Here is a 19,658-nt window from a genome sequence, read left to right on the forward strand (position 1 = left end):
ACAAACACCGATTTGAATTGGAAAATCGTTTATTTGATTTAAAAGATGAGAGTGCGTCAAATCGATCTGAATTGAATCATTCCACTTTGAAATATATCAAGATACGTATCAGATCATCAAATGGCAATGCCTCTCGGAGAACGTGGAAAGGCATTAATTAAATGCATCACTATCTACAACAACAATTTATATTGGCATTTATCTGATACGGACTTTCTGCAAGCTTCTTTTTGGCTAAACAACATTTTAGACATCTAACGCTCTTGTTGATTTCAGATGCCTACTTGTTGGTCAGAGATCAATTTTAACTATAGTGTATTCATTTGTTTTCATACCTAGTCATAGCATGTATAATGTTACAGTAAGTTATTTTCCTTATTTGTTTACAATTTTTGCATTTTAATTGTAAGTCTATCTGCTGAAACCGTTGTTATGTCACCTTTACTTTAAGTACACCGATCTTCATGACAGCTCCATGGTGTAGTTTGCACTGTAGTTTTTACACATTGGGCAACTTAATGGAAATTTAATTCTGTGTTCCAAATTATTCACAATATGACTTTCATTAAGTTGCATATTAATATTATTTGCACCTAGTAAATCCAAATTAGATTACCGGTAGCTTCCCCCCACCCACTAAATTCATTTCAAGTGACAAAATGGCCGGCCTGAGAAATGGCTAAAACAGGTGGATTAACTCTTATTCCGCAAACGCAATATTTTGCAAAATGCCTTGTTTCAACTAGTGGCCCTGCATAGAACATATTCTCGAAAAAAAGGTGTTTGGTTTGACTTCCCCTTCAAGTTTGCAAATACAGTTAGTGTTGTTTTTTCATGTTGTTCTCGCCATTGCTCATTTTTGCCAATAAATGTGCCCGAGGGTAGAGTTCACTGCTCAGATAGCTGACTAAACACCCCCCCGCCCCCAAAAGACTGCACTTGTCTTTCTAATGCTCTGTTTTGTGTCCCAGTTTTAGAACACTTGATGCTATTAGCCAAGATGGTGGTTTTCTACATGTGTGTGTGTCTGGCCCTAGGGTTCTCTAAGGGTTCTTCTTACTGTGTTTATCTGAGGGTGCGTGTGTGTGTGTGTGAGTGTATGTATGTTTTCAGCATCAACAAAAGTCCCTTTGTGAGCAAGCTGAATTGGGATGCTTTAGCATCATAAACCAGGAATTTACAGCCACTCAGTCAGAATGGGTCATTAAATGCGTGTGTGTTGCTCTGTTTGTTTGTGTGAACCATTGCCATTGGACTCCAGGCATAAAAAAAAGACCATTTGTTCCAGAGTTCTAGCTCATTTCACTTCATTATGTGTCCCTTCCCTTCTCTCTATTTAGTTACATTTTTGGTGGTAATCATCTCTCACATTGCTATTACAATGCTAAAGTCTTGTCTGATATTGTGCCTTTTACAGTAAAACCAAGAACTTGCGTCATTATTTATGTCCTCCAGGCACACAGGTAGATGGGCAGGCAGGATATTTTCTCTCATTTGGAGTAAAGGTGATTCCCTTGGTCAACTTTCAACGTCTATTGAATCTCACTCTGTCCCCTTCTAATGCTGTGGTCCATTCATGCTCAGTGTTCATTTATTCACACCATGTCAGCAAACAGAACAGTTACTTCTTGGCACACTTAAAACAGGCAGATTCATCAATTACAAGTTTGAAGACGCGTGATGCAAATTAAAGTACACACCTCAGTTGAGCATGTAGCAATGGTCAAATAATTTTTAATCTTTTCTAGAAGTACCATCAGTTTTGTCCAAGATTGTCTCCTTAGTTTACTTTTAAAAATGATTCTGTTGAACCAACAATTCAAAAGCATTGCCAGAATTGTCCATTTTTCCTACTTTTGTCAGTTTCAAGTTACTTCACTGACCATTTTTTTTCTTTCATTAACAGAGGGGTACCTACCATTTAGTCGATCTACTGAGGATTTAACATCACACTTCTTTATGTTTTTATATTCTGCTACAGTAAAAGGGGTTGCATTTTTTCTTACTTAGCGCTATTGGCTTGCTATTCACAGGAGTAAAAAATATAACCTTTGAGCCTTAATGAGATTTTATCTATTAGGCTTTTGCGCATTTGCCTCTTTTCAGACCGTTTTTCATCCAACCTCCTGCCACTATAACACTTACTAGACACTGATCTCCTTGGCAGTAACAGTACTGTAACCATCCCTTTATCAGAAAGCTTTTTATCGACCTGCGGATTTGTGTTTTGTGCACATTCTGCAATAGTTGGACTCATTTCTCTCCCTCCATTTATTGCTGCGTAATCCTTCAATTATATATTGCAAAAATAATTGCCGTGCCAAAATACACACAAGCATGCATTTGCTGTGTAAATAAAGCCCAGAGACGTGCTGTGAAGTGTTTGTGTCCAACATTGAGTCGATTTTTCAAAATGTTTGTCTTAGGTCATCAGGCCCCACAAGTGTGTTCGCTTGCAAGTTTCCTGTGATTTCCTTCTGGCCGCCACAAGTTCTCCGTCCACTCTCCGGGTCGACAAAGTACAATAATGGGTCTTATCAACCTTGCCGCTGACCTTAACATAGATGTGTGTTAAGCATTGTGACCAAGGTGTAACGTTAACAGCTTTAGCCAGCTGAAAGGGGTAAGTTTGGGGTCACAGACATGGACATGCTGAGGAAAAACAATAAATCGTTAGAGTCGGAGGCCCAGGGTTACAACTCCCCTTGAAACCACAGCCACTACACAGAATTATTACCTTCAAACAAAACTGAAGTAGTTGAAACAATAGCAGTTTGACCTCGTATGCTGCAGAGGTATTTCTTGCCCTCATTTTAGCTCTCGTGTCACAAGAACAGCCAGATAATAGAAACACAAACTCGATCATTGAAATATTTCTCCTTGCACACAAGACAGTAGCTCCTCAAATTTGTTGTCATGTCGTCATAATTAGTGTTTGCTTTTATTTTGGGATACATTACTGTATATTAATAACCTACTAGTATTAACATATGAGTAATAATTTACAGAGAACAAGGGGTAGAGCTAGATAGGGTTTTGTACTTTTTCCTACTCCTTTTGAACATGTAAACTGTGCTGAACTAAGACATCTATACATGATATTTTCCTTTCTTTCATCTTTTATTTTTTTATTGCTTTGTGTTTGTATGTTCAATCAATTAATCAATAATCATTAACATAATACTTTATGGAAGAAGTTGCACAACAATTCAGAGGTCAAAGCACTGCCTTGCATAATGTAATGTTTTTTTTGTGTGTGTGTGTGTGTGTGTATGTTTTTCTGTGAGGGTAATGGCAAAGGGAAGAGGTGTCATAATGACCATCAAAGCTTAAATGGAAGTTCTTGCAGCATAAGAAAATGCTATTGGAGCTGCTCAGTACAATGAGTCAACACCAATAATATTCATGGGGAAGAGATGCATCTTGCAAGTACATGCAGTAATTTTCCTTCGGTAGATTAATTGCTGTGCCATCAGAATTAGCTGTGACTACACAACTATAATGTAGAGTTCAAACCTTTTACCCTTGTTTTAATTTTTAAAACAAAGTTTGCAAGCCTGATACATGAAGTCAATTGCCTTTAGAAATACTCTCTTTCCTCTTCTCCATACAGTCAAATGTTACATTTTCAGATTTTATATTTTTGTATTTAATGTACGAATAAACTGATTTTTACACTTGTATGACAGTTAGCAATTTAGATATCTTACTTTAATGCACAATTACAGTTAACGTTTTGGGATAGCAACATATCAGCTCTGTCGTCCGTTTCTGTTTGGCCTGTTTTCTATTTGGAGCTCACTACCTCTTCTTTCAGTTTCACAATTTAGTGTTACAGCTTTCCTAAAAGTTTATTATAAAAGTTTGGGAACCTAAGATGGAAGATCTTGTAGCAGAGTTCATATTCTTTTCAGACTTAAGTGACTATTCCTTCATCTCAAAAGCATCAATAAACTACTGTTTGACAGTTCAGCTGTAACATATTTCTTTATGTTTGTCGCTCATCATTGGCGTTCTCCTCTCTTTTTGGTCTGCTGTCCTAAAACAGCATACAAAGCCAAGGACAAGAGTAGACTCTTATATTGACATGCTTCGGATTTGTTGGCACTCATGTCAAAGTGTTTTCATGCCGATAAAATAGGCTCTTAATAAAAAGTTGACAAACATAACCACAAATGGGTGTTTACACAGTAGTTTCTGATCTCCTGTGTGAGAGACTGACAATGCATGCATGCACAATGTCGACAGAATCACATTACATTTGGATCTAGCATGTTTTCTGTCACACATACACAAAGAAGCCCACAAATAAATTCTCCTTTATTTATATATTTTGACCCAAGAGCAACACACAAAAGTAGATTGTGTCACACACCTCCACCTCCTCTGGCAGTGCACCACAGTGGCCTTCCTGATGTTTATCAAACCAATGTATGGGTAGTTTTCAGCTCCACTGGTCTGAACATATTATTCCATTTCCCTCTTTCCCACTGTTTAACACACAAACACACAAATGCATGTTCGACACACAGGCACACACAAACGACAAGCTCCCTCAATCACTAGGAGACCAGGAGGGCCTGTGCTCCCTGCAGTAAATCCAAAAGATTGATGTGTCTCCTTGGACAAAATGAGATTGTATGTCATTACAAGACATTACGCTACAGAACCCCCGAGTAACCGAATTAACACCAGCGTGTCACAGGAAAACACGCTTTACATAGGCACACACACATCCAAACGACAGATTGTGTTTCAGAGTATTTGAATCCACCAGGTTTTTCATGTTTCCCCTCCACGTGTTGACATTTCCCCAGTGAGCTCAAAGTTGTGAACTTGTTCATTTGACGTCAGCACTCCCTTGGCAAGTTGACTTCAACAACTCTGGACGTCACAGTGGAATCGACTGTGGCGGTTCCTTTTGAATAATGAGCATACATTCGGACTTACTGTTTTCAGTCCGAGCGGTGAGTCGACAAGCAGCAGTGAGGCTATCGTGATTTAGGTTTCAGTGAGATGGTTGTTGTTGATGTGTGGCTGTCCCAACAGGGACTACAATTTTTTTCACAGCTTGCACATTTCACAAGTCATCCAGCAAAGTCAGACAAAGCTTGACTGCTTTTTATGTCGTAAAATTATGATTTTGATTCTCTTGGAAGATGCAGTGGTCTGTAGGATTCTCGCGTTACCTTTTTTTGTTTCAGCTCACCTCACATGATACCAAAGAGACGTACAGTAAGAGTGACAAATGCAGTGCAGAACACGATGGGCTTCTTTCCGCATAATCTCCCATGTTGGTGAATTATTGCCAGTTAGTGATAGAATATGTGTGTTGTCATGAATTAATATTAGTATTATTATGTGAATAGAAAATGTGTATCATTGCATTGTATTTGGTTTTATTTATTTTTTTATTTGTTTGACATTATAAGTGTCAATAACAACAGGCAGGTATGGGAAGTGCGACAGGCTATCTTTTTCAAATCCATAAAGAAGCATGAAAAAAGCTTAACGCTATAGGTCGCTTTTCCCTTTACCTGAATAGAAGCAAATGTCATCATTGTATCCGGCAAATCTTTGTAATCCGTATGTAGAGTTCATTGTTACCTCTCAGATCATCTCTTTCTTTCGCAAGTCTATTTCTCCTTTTAACTTAATGATTTCATGTACTATGATATCCAGGAAAGCAGGTTCTGGGGCAGAGCAATACATGTAAATCATGATTGAGTTAACCATCGGTGGGAGATATGTGATTGCTTTAAACGCTGTTGAATGTGGGTGACAATGTGCACATTGCAACACAACAATGTTTGTGATATTGTTGTGTTACTTCTAGAATGGGGGAAAAAAAATCCACATTTTGCAAGGCTCATACTTGGCTGTTTACTCAAGATTGCCAAACCCATTCATTTTGGTCGCCTCTGATTTGTTTGGATGCAGAAACAGTTTTTCCCCATAGAAAATAATAGAAATTCAACAAAACAATTCCATGATTGAAACCATCATAAAAAATTTTACCATGGGAAGTGGAAGTCAACCCAAACATATTTTTTTCAAGAATGTTGCCAGCAGGCCCACTTGTTGAAACAGGGCATTCTGATTAATTTAGCATTTGTGGAATATAAGTTAAGCAGCAAAATGCACTTGTTTTTAGCCATCTCTGGGGGGCGGCCATTTTGTCTTCTGTCGACTGAAAATGACATCACAACTACTCACAACGACCAATCACGGTTGACCTGTTTTATGAATCTGAGCCATGATTGGTCGTTGTGAGCAGTTGTGATGTCATTTTCAGTCGACAGAAGACAAAATGGCCGCCCCCAGAGATGGCTTAAAACGAGTGGATTAACACTTATTCCACAAACGCAATATTTATCAGAATGCCCTGTTTCAACTAAGGGGCTTGCATAGAACATATTCTTGAAAAAAATATGTTTAGGTTGACTTACGCTTTAAAAAAAAAAAGTTAACTACTGTATGATAAAACTTAAAAAAACATAGATCAGCATTGACGTGACTGATGCATAGAATTTAGGGAAGTGAAGGGGATGGTTCCTGACTTCATGCAAAGCGCTTTTTAATGGCTGTTCAAGTAAAACAAAGTTAGTTGCAGCATAATGAAACTAATTGTGCACTTATCCTCAACTGTGGTGCTGCATAATGAATACGGACATGGTTGCAAATGTGTGGAATGTTACTGCTTGTCCCTGGAAGGCAATTCTCATCACATAAAGACTAAACACAGTTGTCATACATCATTCGCCATGCAAAAACCATGCTAAAGTCAAATAAAAATCAAAATGCTTGTGTATAGTTAATATGTAGATATTGACCAAATTGACGTTTTGCAAAATGCACTGAGGTGTTGCCCGACAGCGGTTTGACCGAAGCCTTTTGCGGGGTCATTGGATTTGACACGTTCCACTTTGTGTCCATGATACATATTTTCCAAATCAATAGTGGTGAATGTAAGCTATCACACATCTGAAGTCAAATCTCAACTAAATAACCCATTTAATGAGTCGCAATATTTCATCAGAATCACTGGTGATTTCATTGTGCACAAACACCATTTTTGTCCTGTAACAATGACCTGACTGATCTAGTGAAAACACAGTCTCGAGGTCTGCCTACAGTCAAAACAAGAAGTTATGAAAACACTCAGAGGTCCCGTGTTGACATGAGGTTGTGGTCTCTCACATACGAACCGTGCACGTGCTCCCTTCTCTGCCAGCCAAAACAACAAGCAATACTTGTGTAGTAGTTAAAGATCTCTAAGGTCATCTTGTGACCTTTTGTCAAATTCACATGCAATCGTTTGACTTGCCGGCGTGACTAAATTCAAGTACAAAGACTTGATTGAATAAATTGTGAGCGTTGCTGTATTTGACAGACGCACACCAAACGCAGAAAGGCAGTTGGCTCAGGGTGCATGCGTGTGTACAGATTCAACAAAAGCAAACACAAATTCTATTATGGGAACTGTGAGGGAACCTTGTGCATGTATATTTCTCAGCATTTATACCTTGAGCCGAGATCCTTTTTGGCAAAAAAGAAAACAACTGAGCAGGGCCACATTGTTTTTCGCGTACATATCCGATGTATTAGTAATAACACTGTTGAACATTGCTGCCATTAATGATCCCCAAAGGTCTGGAACCTTTTACTTTGTGGCCTTTTTTCAAGACCAAAAAAAAGCATGATTATTGTGCATACAAATTGAGCGGCGCTGTTTTCTTTGACTCCCAACTTTGACTTGCGGTGACTAACTGTACACTCGCAGAGCTGAGCTTTGTTCGCTCATATAATGGCAGTTTAAGGTTTTGTTTGCTCATTTACCCACTCCACCCTATCTCAGCTTGAACAATAAGTGCATTGAATAACCCTGCTTTACAATTCAAAAACTCGCCGATTTTCCCTAGCAGTCTCAGCTTTGTTTTGATAATTGCGTTCTCAAGCTGGCACCGTCCAAACCCCGTCAACGCACTAAGACACATGCACACACGGCCCGATTTGTTTATGCATGGAGCAGTTTTCTAATTAATGTGCAAAACCTAAGTGCTTATCATTGAGAAAACCTTTTCCTGCTTAACTGTCTCCCAGTCTGTGTCTTTAAGATGCTGCACAAGGGAGTCCCTCTAAAGGAAACGGCTTCTTTGTGTGTGAGTGTGTGTGTGTGTGGGGGGGGTGCGTGTGTGTGTGTGTGTGTGTGTGAGAATGCGTGTGCACGTCAAGGGAGGTTTACAAATGTATAGAGAAACCACAGGGCTTTCTTTTTCAAGACTGCAACACAATAGTGCTTTTAACACACACGTACACACACCCACGCACACGCAGGCACGAACCAGCCCCAGACACACTGGGGAGGAAGCCCCTCTCATTGTAACACACTGATGAAACTACACAGTTGTCAAGTGCTACAGCTACCTTTGTGGTTTAATTAGCCAGTAGGAAACAGAAGGGGGTATAGTGAGAAACAACGGAGGAAATCTCGTTGAGAATGGGGTAAACAATATATAAGCATTTATTTTTGCTGTCATATAGATTTTGACAGGAATTGCGTTTTAAAATTAAAACTGGTTCTCACTCGGGCTCAACAAACTTTAAATACATGGCAGGCATCTGTATTTATACGGGGAATGCTGTGACTCTGCTCCAAAGTTTTTTTGTATGAGTGCTGACTAGTTGTCACACTTTGTTTGGAGTGATGGGGATATGGAATCTGCTAATGCGTTGTCGTGATATTGGACCAATGTTCAGCAACAGCACGCTGACAGTCACATACGCACATACGCAGAATTGATACATATGCACGCACCCACGCCCCCCCACCCCCCACCCACACACACACACAGTTAAAGGGACACTTAAATGAGCTTAACATTGCATGTAAAAATGACCTCAGTACTAAAGTGCCCCCCCAAAAGACTCTGTAGTGATTTAAGGTCTTTTTTTGTGATTAGATTTACAAGATATTGCCCCAACCTTTTTGGGGGCGTGGCTTATGTTATGTTTATAGTCTCAGCAGTCTACCTCACGGGAGGAAGGCAAGCGTGGTAATATTGCTCGCTTTGACAGTTCTGTTGTCTAAAACGGCGACCGATCGCCACCAAAATGCAAAGGCACATCGCTACTCTTGTCCACTTCAACCTGTGAAAGTATAAAAGTGTTCTGCACAATAGTTTGGATTTATTGACATAAAACTTGATCTCATCATGATCACCTCCACAAAATCAAAAATACCGTGGTGATTGCTCCTCCACTTACATAAGCTGAGGCGGACAAGAGCATGTATGTGCACACGAACCCCGACTGGTTATATTTCTGACATTTAGCAACACTAAACTAGTGTCAACTCTCAGGAGGGAGACGGCGGCTTGCAGCAGCAGCAGACAGATTGGAGCTTTACGCCCCCCTCTTCCCTCCCCGGGTAAAGGTAGGATAATAGGACGGCTAATAGCAACAACTAGCTTCAGGTCGTTAAAACAAAAGGTGTTAGCACAACAACATTAGCTCCTTACTTTGCGTCCAGCCTGCGTCGATCTTCATGTCGCGGGAATGCCTCCCAAGCAGTCGCGTCCGACACCACTTGCAGCTGCCACTGGGTGAGGTAAGCCCTCATTGAACAAGCGTCAATGTTCAGCGAACAAAACTATTCCAGCAATTCTGACTCCACAACCGAGTGTGGCCGCATTGCAACGGCCCTTTTCGGCTGTTTACATTCCAAATTGGATGGCGTGTTGTAGGTCGAAAAACTGGGGCCATTCCTCATCCAAATAAGTGTGCACGTCTACTCATTCCCACTTCAGTCTCTGTAAATATCCTGACTGGTGTTTAATGCCTCGCCCGTCCTAACCGTCATCAGCAAAGAAGCAGTGTCTTTTTTTTTTTTTTTTTTTAAAGCGAAGAAGCAATGTGCGCTCATCCCAGCCTAAATCTATGTAGCTCTGCTCACTTCCACGTTTCCTCATTCTCACTTAAATAAGCCACGGAGAGGTTAATCCTTTTGATATGTTGAAGTGGGCATTAGTAGGGATGTCCACATACATTTTGGTGCCAATTGATCGCCGTTTTTGGACGTTATAAGCAATGAAAGTACAATGATTTCCAATTGAGAGTTTGGTTCCTCCCGTGACTCCGACCGAACATGGATTGAACGGTAGGGGGCGCGGCCATTGTCCTCATTATCAAGGGGCGTTATTCATGGAGTTACTTAGTTCCTAATTTCTCCCAAATTTATTGATGAAATCGAAAATAACAACTCTTCATTTTCCCGATCAAAAAATATATAAAATGAACTTGTTAGTGAAAACATGGCCATCCGGCCCCACCGTCCCTTTAAGCAAGTGACCACTGTCTCTTGAGATTAATGTTGGTGTGATCCACTCAGCTGGGCCTGATCACATTAAGATGGATGGACCCCCCGGTGGTGGCGCTGGCTGTGGTGTATGTCTGTGCGCGAGTGTTTGCTGGGTCCCATCTGTCTCTGTTTTCTCCACATCGAGGTTATGTGACCTAGCTGCCATCTTTAGTGCCCTCAACTGGGATAAGCAACGCATAGAGTGGCAGGGATAGACAGATTAAAACACAACTATTTTTCGACTCAATTTCTTGCCTTTGGTGACATGCCGCCGTGCTTGTAGTTTGTAGTTCTAAAGGATTACTGAAGCACTGTTGTGTTAATCTCTCACTGCTTCTTAAAGTGCTTTTTCAAACAATGCATTAGAAAAGCGTGATTTAAATAAACTTTGGAATACGTTTTTTTTTTCCATTTATTTCCAGATGGTGCTGATGCTATTAAGAAGGGCTATTAAAAATAAGAGATAAAAGAAAGCACCAGTAGCAAGCCAAATATTGTACTCTAATCTGTAGCAGTTTTGGCTCTGAAGACAAATTTATACAATTTTAAATGTCAGTTGTACAACTAAGGTCAAATACAATGTGCCCCAGGATGGATGAGGAACCAGCCCCCCAACCCTCCAAAAGCCCTTCAGTATAGAATTAGTGGAAATAGCCATTTCATGATCTCTTTGATAAAATCTGTATCTGAACTGTATCGGATATTTTGAAGTAACTCAGTTTCGATTTCTTGGCTGTGTACAAGTTGGATACAATGAGGTTTCTTCAAAATCCAATTGTGCAAACTCAGGGACGCTCAACAACGCTCAAAGGTTCCACTGTAGTACTCTCTGATTGAGATCCGGGCGTGAAACTAGCATCAAACTTGTACCCACCCCTAACAAAAATACTGGTCTGTGTTGCAAATGCACGTACTGTACACGTACCTGGGCTAGAGGAAAGCTGAAATTAAAATAATGTAGTGTGAACTATATTACTCAGAATTAGGGATTCAGAAAGAATCACATAGTTCAAACCGCAGTATGTTTTGGCACCCGGGCATATTTGAACCAGATATTTGTAGCGCTTTGGGTCCAACGTCACTTTATGTGAAGCCATAGTTCAATGCCTGCTATTTTGATTTTTTTCTGGGTAACAGAGAATAGTCTTCTCGTAAACCCACATATACCATCATCACATTAGTTGGTTCAAAGCACAGCATTTTCTGGTTCTAAATCTTTAGTTATTAGTTATTTAGTATTGGTTATTATTATTATTATTAGTAGTAGTAGTAGTTGTAGTAGTAGTAGTAATTAGTATTTATTCCACATGAAAACAAATTAGAGAAACAGAAATCTTTTCAATCTGTTTTTGGTACACAGTGCGCCAACAGAGGCTTCTTTCATTATGAAACTGGACTGAGGTCAATTATTCGTCACACTTTGGATATTTTAGAACATTTGGATGCTGCAGCAAATTGTATACCACATGTTTTTTTTTTGCACTAAAATGTGTCTTTCACTGATCCAAACTGAATGTCAGATACAGTATTAGACTTTAGTGGATGACCTCCAAAATATTTCTTTGTGGGTTTTTTTCCCAACTTAACCGCCTCATTGTACAGTACATAGACAACTATGAAGAAGGAGCCTTTATACAGTTTAAGAGCTTCCTTTGCTTTTGAATCACATTTTAATTGAACTTGTGAAGCCACTTGTTTCTTTCTGCCCCATTTGTGTTAGTTAGTCTTGTTTGCTGTTTCGGTCAACATCTGCTGTCCTGTCACACTGCAAATGCATCAGATGAATTTCAGAAAGTTTGCCTTATAAATATGCAGGGGCCCCGAATTGTACGAATGGAATTTGACAATTTAACGATTTTGATTCGATCTGATTCAAAAACAGGCACAAAATGGAAATATTTTTTTGGGGTTTGCAAGAGTGCTGAACCAATACATAAATCCGTACTGGTCCTTCATTTGCTGAGCAGATTTTTCAATGTAACAAGGCTGTGAATTCCAAAAATTGACTTAGGAGAGATTTTCTTATTGTGCTCCACTGTGGTTGCTTTCCTGAGTAGAGCTTTCTATAGGTTTTGTGAACCTTTTAATGCTATAGACACTTTGATGCTATGCTGACATTTTTCTTTATTTTAGACTTTTTATTTAAATGAAGAAAGACATGTTGAATTGTTGTAACGTCTTCGTTTGTGAAGTCATGTCTTGTTTTGTGATAACGGATGTTTGCATCTAAATCTGAGACTTATCGGTCTCATTTCGATGTAAGTTCACACAAGTGCAACATACCAAAATACGTTTAATATTTCTTCACATTATGGACGGTATATTTTTGAGGTATAACCAAGCATCATGAAGGCTGCTTTGTTAAGTAATGGAACCAATCCTGTCCCTCCCTACTTGCCCAGGTGCCTGAATGCATGTACCTACTGCAAGACGAAGCATGCCAGAGGAGACCTGGCCAGCTATCCCATAGAAGAGCTGGTTGAGCGAGCCCGGCAGTCTTTCCAAGGTGAGTTAATAATAATAATACATAAAGTATGTTTCACGTGTTTCCACATTAATGTTAATTGTTGATTTCAGTGTGCGTGTGGCTCTCCTATATCATATGGGGAAGGTTTTAGTAACACATGTTGATGTTTTTTCTTCTCGCTTTGTGGGCCCATCCAGTTGGCTTGGTTTGATGCCAGATGAACAGCTGCTGTGCCCTGGCATCTGTTCCATAAGAGTAGACTCCCAGCTTCCCTCCTGCACAGCAGGCGATGGTTCAAAAAGACCCCCAGGCGGGTCAGTCAAGGGCAAATCTACCTATTGACAACACAGCTCCTGTTTTTAGTGCATTTCATAAACAATAGACACAATACCTAGTTGCATATGGAGTCAATCTTCCTTTTGCATAGTTGCTTTCTTGGAAGATGTACCACAATTGTGGAATACAGGATTTTTCTTTCAGTCTTTGGTCAGAGGTAACAGTTGTGAAAACCTGGCTCTAATTTAGTGCATCCAATGTTGTTGGATGGAGTTGAGGTCAGGCTTTTATGAGGACGCGTCACCTTCGTCCACAGAAAATGTATTGACGTATGGCTTTACTGTATGGACCTTGTTTTTTTCATACTGGGGCACAGTAATGCTGAAACAGAAATGGGCCGTCCACAAACGAATTTCCCAAATCATAAGCACAAGATTCATATGTATTAATAACTAAGCGTTTTTACCCGACTCTTGATTGATTGAGTCATTGATTAAATTATCCATCTATCCATCGCTCCCAAGTGTCACCTTTGAATGATAACACGTCAGAGACCGAGAACTGTTCACACTCAGATCCATGCAGATGAACGATGTAAATGCATGTTTTTGGTCTGGGGGAGGAAGCCAGGTAAAAAAACAAGACACGCAGAACAGGCAAACTCGGCATAGAATGGCCGCAGCCCAGATGCGAACTTGAGACCTTTTTGCAGAGCTACTACAATATGCAGAACTCTTTAGAACAACCGCATGCATACCACAGCAGTGCCCGCGGGTGGCCATTCAAGGGCAAACTCACCAGCTGGCGAGGTCTTGGTGTTGGCGTGTGCATGCGCTCATGGAAGATAGAAGCCACTGCTGGTTGAAGCGCTCATGCCCTTTACACTTTTTGCACAGTTGAGGGGCACGTGTAGCATAGGGCATTCTGGATGCAATATTTGGCAAGACTGTGTTGTATATTATTGTGTTGCGTGTTGTGAAAACGTGTTAATTTTAACCCTAAATAATAATCTCAATTGTCAAATGTTTGCTGGGATTTTACAAATGACATTGTGTTACAATTGAATGTAACCTGTTAAAGTTCAAGTAGAGCGCTTGTCATAAAACATGAACCAGGAAGTTTAGTTTGATGGTGAGATATGTATAAGTGATCCGTTACAGCACAGGAAGCATGATAGCAAGTGGCGGTTGTTTTCAAAACACAAAAAGAGGAAACTGAAGGCTGTGGCCTCACTTGAAAACCAGTGGATGTACCGTAGACAAGATGCTTTTTTAAATTTTTTTAATGAGATGTTTAGGTTCACAACATAAGATGCTTAGGTGAGACACTGTGTCCTGTCCTATAATTTGTGTTTAAATCAAAACATGAGATTACCTTGGAGGATTTACCTTGCCTTTCATTTAAGTGACTGTGAAAACAGATTTAGTTCCTCACAACATGATCATTTCACACAAACACACTAGCACCCTGGCAAGTGTGATAAGCAGGTTTCTTTTTGGGCATAATTGGTCCTACACCCTTTAGCCATCTAATCAAAATGCTCCCTGTAAGAAATCTCTTTTTGTTAAACATATCATGTTCTGCATTTATAAACCGAAGGCCCTTTGTGCAGTTTGGAATTACATTACTGTCAAATGAAATGCCCCTTTTTTTTGCTTTCACTATGTCTATTGGCAATTTTTTTCCTTATCTGAATCAAATAACAACTAACAAAATAAACCCCACAATTGGATTTGCTATTTGGTGGTGCATAGGAAAGAGTAACCAGCAATAGTATGAATGGTAATTGGCCAGTCAGCCAGCTGTGGGAGTTGATTGGTTTATCTTGGGTAACTTTGAAAGGATTTATGGGATTTATTCAAATGTGTTTTGAGGTAAAAAGAGCTCTTTGTGTGTGGAAATAACAGTGAGCAAGTGCACAGCTTTGAAAATTGTGTGAATTATTCTAATGTATAATTATTAAATATCAGAGACTCTTGTTAATGTATGAACAGTATAGTATAGTATAAGCTAAATATTAGGGCCCGACTGAATAATCGGTCAGCCGATTAAACCGGCCGATTATGGGCCAAAATAATCAGCCAAATGGCCCATGTTTACCGATTGTTTTTACCTTTATGTACTCTAACTGTTCACAGCATTTGTACACAAGTAACACTGGTTTCATTATTTATCTCACATACATCTTTACAATAACTCTTTATCCTTAAATATAAACAATGAAATGTGTTGATATGGTCATTCTATAGACCTGTTATTCAAAACAAAGCAAATCTTAATTTTTACAAGCAATTCTTAGGTGAGAAATGCATGTTGAACAACGAATTGACCTGGATGTCAGGTCAATTCCTTGACACACAACCTACAGTCACAGTCATCATGGTAGTTGAACATCAATCAAACATAAATGTGTTAAATATGACACACATTCATCTACTGGCAACACAAACACATGACAAGGATTAAGGCCTTATAACTTCATCAAATGCATTGAGCCACACAATGCATTCTGGGAAACAAAAAGTTATATTTTTTAATTATATAGTTGACCCCAGCTATTCACGGGGAATAGAGACCAGGCTGGCCCGCGAAAAGCGAAAATCCCTGTATAATTGATACCCATTGAAATGTATTGTTATCGGCACACCGCGATCTGATATTTCGCATTTTATGGACATTTTGTGATATCATAATTCGACAATCAGATCCGTCACGTCATTGATCGTATCTGTGAAATAAGACGTTACAGCCAACAGAACCTCGTTTACTCCGGGGATGTTCCACACTGCCATTGTATATGTTGGAGTCTGAAAGTTTGTGTATTTTTAGCCTTGTTGTGAACATACCCTCGAACATCCAAACACAAAGTAATAGCGTCCGCATTAGATTTGTGGTTTAAAAAAAAAAAGTCTGAAAATCATTTCATTTTCATAAAAAACTACAATATACTATATACAGTGTCTGTTATTTATTGAATTGTAACATCACTTTAGCTAAGATAACAAATGGTGAATGTCGGCGTAATCACATCAAAATAGCTGTCGTCTTGTTCCACGGATGCCTACGGACATTCGACCAATCATTGATATGACCAGTAGGTGGGTTTATTAACGTGGGAGGACTTATAAACTGTCAAAACGGCTGCTAAGAAAAGGGAAACTGTTAGATAGTGTTAAGAATGCAAAAAATATAGGACTGTACTTGCAATGAGTGACGCCCAGAGCCTGTGATGTTTACGGGGCACAAGAAAAAAGCACATCTGCAATTCCATACCAAGACTGTTTACTCAGTGAAAATAGTGCGTTAGCTGAGGTGAAAATTGAAAAGTCAGTGCATGGACAGAATTGCTCTTCAACACGTCATTTGTAATTCGAGTGTTAATTTCACCTTTCTTTTCATGCGTCATTTTATTCTGAATTGATGATGGTAATTGAAAATGAAGTTGACTTAGTTGCACCTGTTAACCTTGCGACCGCAATTTATTATTCCTATGCATAATATGTAATATCAACACATTACTTTCAAACCTAATAATTTCATTTTGTTTGTGTACATATGTTATACCTTGAGGGTCCCTTCAGTTGGCGTGGCCGCAGCTGTGAGACATAAAAGTGAATTCACATTTATTAGGATACTTTGACTGTCATCTTAGCATTTTAAACTGTCAGGCAGCCGTCCCGACTACAACATGACATGACACTTCATAGATACAGACACACGGCTATCACTTCTGCATGACACATTACATTAGTGTGTGAAATGCATCCTAACAATGACGACACCACTTGCGTTTTGAGCCAGTTGAGTTATAATGGCCAGACTTGGTAGAGCCCGGTATCTAAAACCTTGTGTTTGCCATTGTTTATTTCTATTTATTCACGCACTTGTTTTTACGTCTAGTTGAGGTCATCTGTTCATTTGAAGTTTGATGCATTACATTTCAACAGGACTTTGATAATCCAATAAACATTATTCTCAAACAGAGGTCATCATTGAAGATGAGCCAAACAGGGAATTGGTCAGGATGGTGATAGTTAGTCTTTACAAAAGGAATTATAAATGTGAACCAATCAAAGTTTAAACAGCCCCCTGGCCTCTGCTGTATAATAAAAACAAATGTCCGATGTGCCCACGTTTAATCTTCCTTATTCTGCCATTTCCACATGACTGAACGATCAGTTTCAAACGGCAAGAATGACACCGCTTATTTCACTGGCATCAGCTGGATGGCATTTGACAGATAGCCTCAGATAGATATGTGGGCAAGCTCACCGCCTAGCCGCAACATCTGTGACAGGTGTCAGCTCCTGTTTACCTCGGCCGCTGCTGTAACGTGACACTTGGCCAGGCAGGGCTGCCAAAGTTTGCCCGGAACAATCCTCCACGCGTCAGTGGTTCTACCAGTTTTATTGGTAGAACTGAGTTTTGGATAAGTGGAATAGCACACATGAAAGTACACAAAGGTTATTTACCATGTGAGTAGAGCCAGTCATTGCAATGTCGTGGTTAGAACTGAAGAGTGGCGGATTCATAACATTCATAGCTTTGTTTTTAATCAAAGGATGAGCGTGCGTATGGCTACAGTCCTGAATATGTCCATGTGAATGATCTGTCAAATGTGTCTTCCATTGAAGTGTGGATGACAGATTGGTAAGATTTAAATATCGACAGGACTGCATTGATCGTAGTTGAGTCACCACAATGTGCCGCCTATTTGAAATAACATGGAAATCTGCTGCGCTTGCTTAAATAAATTCTCGTCCAAGTCATTATCCTAGGCTGAAGCTCTCATGAACCGGCTAAAATTGATTTCTGGATAGAAGCTCTTGCAGACTGCAAAACTGTTATTTTCAAGCAGTAAAGTCTCCCCGTGTGTGCTCAGACATAGTTTAGGCTCGAGCAACAGTTTTTCATTATGCGGCTCTTGTGCAGCCACTGGATTCTTAACCACACCACTCAGAGCAGAGTTCACATGTATGTCAACAGAATAGAATAATTTCCTGTCTTTATTCTTTGCAAATCTTTGCAATACTGTGTATATTAACGATGAAGTTAGTAGTGCTCTTGGAGGAAATGTTGGATTTTCTCCGGAAAGAAGCTTGGTAGTTTCTTATGGTGAGTCCCAGACAGAAATGGTTCAAGATTCTAATTGAAGATTGACATATTAATGGGTAAATTGAAAGTTAAGATTGGGACGAGTTTGTGGAATTGATTGTTGATTAGTCACATATGAAAGAAAATGACTGTAACCAGCAGAGGCACTGTTGGTTGAGTCTCAACTTTGCGTTCTGAAGAACTTGGTGTTCTATGGAGGAATGATGACATCATCAATGAGCATTTGACTTCTAGACTTCTGCTAAGATGGCAGAACTCATGCAGACATTATTGATTGATTGTGTACTTTTGCGATGACCAGTTCAGGAAGTCAAATACTCATCTGTAGTTTGAATTTTTCCAGAACACATGTATTGATAATCTTGATCTCACATCCAACAGAACCATTGTACTACATTTGGTGTAAAAATGAAAGATGTTGCAGCTTCTTAAAGGGGAAATCAACCCAAACTCATTTTTTTCAAGAATATGTTCTATTCACTTCCACAGTTGAAACATGGCATTCTGATTAATATTGCTTTTGTGGAATATGAGTTAAGCAGCAAAATCCACCCGTTTTTAGCCATCTCTGGGGGCGGCCATTTTGTCCCTTCTGTCGACTGAAAATGACATCACAAATTCCTAGGACACGGGTAACGACCAATCACGGCTCAGCTTCAGAAAACATGTCTGCCATGATTGGTCGTTACCAGAGCCACTGTGATGCCATTTCAGTTGACCAAAGTGACAAAATGGCCGCCCCCAGGGATGGCTAGAAAAGGATGGATTAACTCTTCTTCCACAAACGCAATATTTATCAGAATGCCTTGTTTCAACTAGTGGGCCTGCACAGAACATATTCTTGAAGAAAATATGTTTGATTTGAGACCTTTTTGGAGTTTTACTCTGAAGTTTTGCATGGCAACATATGGAGTAGTCATGAGACTGTATTATTAATTTGATGGTTCTATGTCCTACATTGGACAATATGAAATTGCAAAAACACACATTTTCCCATTTATATTTCTCTTGTATGTGTGGACCCACAATCGCACACGGCAGAACAACTCAACTTTGTTTTCAAACTTTGTCTCCCTTGACAAGTCAAACTGTCCTCGCCAGGCTCTTTGCATCCAAACATTTGTCCCCACCATGATAGAAAGCCATACACACTTTCCCCAGGCACTCTCCTGAGGCCCGATTTGGACATCACGGCTGCTGTCTCACCTCACCCACCGCTTATTATGCATGGCCATGGTGCTTAATCTGCGTGTGTGCGCGTGTGTGCCTGGAGTCAGTGAATCGTTGGTGCAGAAGCAAGGTGACATTTATTTTCTATTCCTCCACTTTTGTTGACAGTTTCAGCTTCAAGTTCAACCAAAGTATCGTTGCATTTGATTTGTTTCTAGCTGGATTCTTCTTTGACCTCTTTTCAATCGCTCCGTAGGCTGGACAAAAAGG

The 19,658-nt window shown here is 39.7% G+C and overlaps 1 protein-coding gene across 1 annotated transcript in view; it reads left to right on the forward strand.

Moving 5' to 3' along the window:
- cdkal1 (CDK5 regulatory subunit associated protein 1-like 1) overlaps nucleotides 1–19,658 on the forward strand; it is a 209,470-nt gene that overhangs the window by 77,048 nt on the left and 112,764 nt on the right. Inside the window, exon 8 of the mRNA XM_086037970.1 lies at nucleotides 12,763–12,866. Within this exon, the coding sequence (XP_085894096.1) occupies nucleotides 12,763–12,866 (104 nt within the window). The remainder of the gene's footprint in view (nucleotides 1–12,762; nucleotides 12,867–19,658) is intronic.

Source organism: Filicampus tigris, chromosome 8 (assembly GCF_054856515.1).
Source record: "Filicampus tigris isolate MCC_2025a chromosome 8, RoL_Ftig_1.0, whole genome shotgun sequence".
In the NCBI taxonomy this organism is placed as follows: Eukaryota; Metazoa; Chordata; class Actinopteri; order Syngnathiformes; family Syngnathidae; genus Filicampus; species Filicampus tigris.